The sequence below is a fragment of the Papilio polytes genome, unplaced genomic scaffold, assembly GCF_000836215.1.
Source record: "Papilio polytes unplaced genomic scaffold, Ppol_1.0 DF822067.1, whole genome shotgun sequence".
Classification (NCBI taxonomy): Eukaryota; Metazoa; Arthropoda; class Insecta; order Lepidoptera; family Papilionidae; genus Papilio; species Papilio polytes.
Genome location: NW_013527137.1, coordinates 6,478,898 through 6,482,358, shown reverse-complemented (window position 1 = coordinate 6,482,358; position 3,461 = coordinate 6,478,898). Strand labels below are relative to the sequence as shown.

At 43.4% G+C, this 3,461-nt stretch overlaps 1 protein-coding gene across 1 annotated transcript in view; it reads right to left on the bottom strand.

Annotated features, from left to right (window-relative positions):
• LOC106106907 (myosin heavy chain, non-muscle) overlaps window positions 1-3,461 on the bottom strand; it is a gene marked incomplete in the record, with an annotated part of 47,663 nt that overhangs the window by 6,520 nt on the left and 37,682 nt on the right. The window contains 6 exon segments of the mRNA XM_013287566.1: window positions 7-154; window positions 311-476; window positions 747-878; window positions 959-1,097; window positions 1,436-1,598; window positions 3,073-3,243. Coding sequence (XP_013143020.1) covers window positions 7-154; window positions 311-476; window positions 747-878; window positions 959-1,097; window positions 1,436-1,598; window positions 3,073-3,243 — 919 coding nt within the window.

Genomic DNA, 3,461 nt, shown 5'->3' with positions numbered 1-3,461 from the left:
TCCCGCTCGGCCGCGTTGCGCTCCGCCACCGCGCGCTCCTCCGCCACCACCTTGTCGAAACTCTTCTGCTTCTTCTCGAGCTCTAGCACCTTGGCGCGCTGTGCCTCCAGCTCGATATTTGTGTCCTCCAGCTCCGCCTGCACCTTCTTCTTGCCTGCACGAGTAATACACACAAACTACTATACTTTGACTAAAACAAGAAGATAGGCAAGAAGTGGACGATGTCATTAGTACGGTCATGTATTTGACTCTCTAGTGAAATATCAGTGTCGTTGGGGTATAGTTAGCAAGTGTGCAGACGTGTACTAACTCTTGTCGAGCTTATCGTTGGCCTGCTGCAGCTCGTCGATCTGTCGGTGCAGCGCCTCCACATCCTTGCTGAGCTTCTTGCGCTGCTCCTCCAGCGCGGCGGCCGCCTCCGCCTCCTCCTCCGCTTTCTTCTTGGCCTCCACCACTTGTTGTGTAAGTGCGCCCACCTGAATGACACCCCAGTTGTAAGTTGTTTAATCATTAACTTTACAATTAATTTATAAACAAACTCAACAACAAATTGCTGTAGGTACGGCTCGAAAACCATATATGCAAACTAGTTGCGAATAATTGTTTCTAGCAAGTAAATCAGAATAAAAAGTATTAAATTATAGTTTTTTAAGAAGTGAAGTTGGCAAATCATTCCTTAAATAGAAAAATAGTTGTTACAATTTTAAAATGCAATTTGCGTATGTTAGTGTTGAGACCATACGTACTTGTTTCTCGAGGTTCTTCTTGGCCTCCTCCTCCTCATCTAACTGGTCACGCGCCTGCTCCAACTGCTGCTCCACATTGCGCAGCCTCGTCTGCAGCGACAACTTCTGCTTCGTCTCCTCTTCTAGCAGCGCCTGCACCACATTACCATTAGACAAACAAAATATGTAACAGATGTCTCCAGTTGTATTTATGTTATTGGTGCTGTGTGTACCTGAGCCTCAGCGTGCTGCGCACCCACTGTGGCTGCCTGCTTGAGGGCGGCGGAGGCCTTCAGCTCAGCCTGCTCCAGCTGCAGCAGCGCCTGCTCCGCCTCGCCCTGTAGCCGCTGGCACTTCTCCAACACCTCCGCCCTGATCCCAAATATTATATTTATTGCTTAGTAAAATATCACCATAACCACGAGTATGCCACGATTAATTGTAAAGTAAATCTTAGTAATATTATAAATGCGAAAGATTAGATGGATGGATGTTTGTTAGAGTTTATAGCCTAAACAACTGAACGTATCTCGATGTAATTTGACATAGATGTTGAGGGTAGTCTGCAAGAAGACATTGGCTAACTAACTACAATAAGTTTTTTTTTATTTCCGCGCGGTCGGTGTCGCGGGCGAAAGCTACTATAAAATAATTTTCCATTCCATTTATTAGAGCACGCTTATTATTCCTGTTCTAGACGACAGTAATACCTGGAGCGGTCGACGTCCTGCAGCTTGGCGGCGAGGTCCGCCAGCTGCGCCTCCGCCTGCTTGCGGCGGCGCTCGCCCTCCGCCCGCGCCGCCGCCGCGCTCTTCAGCTCCGTCGCCAGGTCCGCGTTCTCCGCCTCCAGCGCCTGCTTCGCCTTCTCCAGCACTACACACACAGCAATCCTCAACACCACGAACAACATAATACATCTAACTCAAACTAGGCAGATCAATAATCGATGCAAGATATCAAAGCTGATTGTCGAGAAATTCAATAGATTACATAGGAGTCGTCTAGCGGTAGTGAAGCCCATCATAGAGAATCAAAAAATGTGAAATAGATATAAAACTAGTGCGAATGTAGGCTTGAATATACCATGTCAGTGAAAAGTAGTAGTAACTACCATGTCAGTTAACATTGTTAGCTAGTCAGCATCTGGCATATGTATTCCGGACCTAATATAATACCAATGATAGCTACCCCTCCCCCCCCAGACTATCTGCAATGCCTTCAATAGATGCTAATATGAATTAAAAGACAACAATTCGATAAAATTAGCGATTATATTGCAACTATTAAACATTTTAAATTGATGCTATCCCAGTCAAAAGTCGTTATATTTACAATAATAATTTAACACAAGCATACAGATGTGCTAATGAGGTTATGAGATGCGACAACTACGTCCCAAGTGTTACTAACAGCTACATTTGTCAGTGAGGTCGTCCTTCCTCTCGGGCAGCACCCCGCCCTTGCAGATGTGCTGCCAGTACTCGCGGGTGGAGTTAAACGCGTTGCCCTCATCGTGCGGCGCGCCCACACACGACAGGTCGAAATTATCATCCTTCGATAGACCAAACTTCGCATTCTTCTGCCTACGCTCTTTTACACTACCCATTCTCTTTTTTTATATTTTTAACTAAACACTAAATCTTTAATATAATAACTAAAAAAATCCGCATAAATCTTCATAAAAGTTTTGACATTCGAAAAATTTGACATTTGTTGATTGATGTCGTTTTGTAAAATCGTTTTAAAATTCTACTATTTGAAAATGGAAGCGTTGGCTTTGAGGCTTAAAACGTCTTAGCGAGGAGTTTTTATTGTATTCGGGAATTTATTGCAAAAATAAACCCGGTAAATTGGAGCCTTATTTGAATAGCTTATAGCATAGCAGAAATGTTAAATTATAAAAAAAATGTAAATACTTTTGTTTGAGCAAAGATGTACTATGCATCGAGATTGGAACCATAACTCACCGACAAATTGCATATCTGCATGCACAAACATAAAAATCGTAAACTAATGGTGGTATAAAGTTATAGCACTCAAACGTAATTATTAAGACCACCTAAAAATAAATCGGTGTCCACTTAGAGACCAATCGGCGTCCATTTTCAAATCAATCGGCGTCCATCCCGTCCATTTATAAATCAATCGGCGTCCATCCCGTCCATTTATAAATCAATCGGCGTCCATCCCGTCCATTTATAAATCAATCGGCGTCCATCCATCGACTAATCAGCGTCCACTAAGTGATCAATCTGCTCTACTTATAGACCAATCCGCGTCCTTTTAGAGCTCAATCGGCGTCCAATTCGAGCAAACTTTGTCTACCTAGCATATTATTTGCGCTAACCTGCTTTAGCTTTCTTGATCTGTTCATGCTGTTCGTTGAGGAGCTGCAGCTCCTGTGAGTGCTTGTGGCGCTGGTCGGAGAGCGAGGCCTCGTGCGAAGCCGCCTCCTCCTCCAGGCTGCGCTTCAGCACCGCCACCTCCTGCTCGCGCTTCGAACGCAGCTCTTGTTGAGCTACACAACACAGAAAAACATTATTTACATTTACTTGTTACGAGGGAACATTCGATTTTGATTTAGTTTTAAAAAGATAACAAAAAAGTATAAAGACATTAGTGAAATCATCTATTTTTAATTCATCATTTTGCATAAATCATTTGGAGGTTCTAAATCTGTTGCGTCATATGTGGGTTTGGTTTTAGTTTTTTGAAATTATGTAGTCAATGGAAATG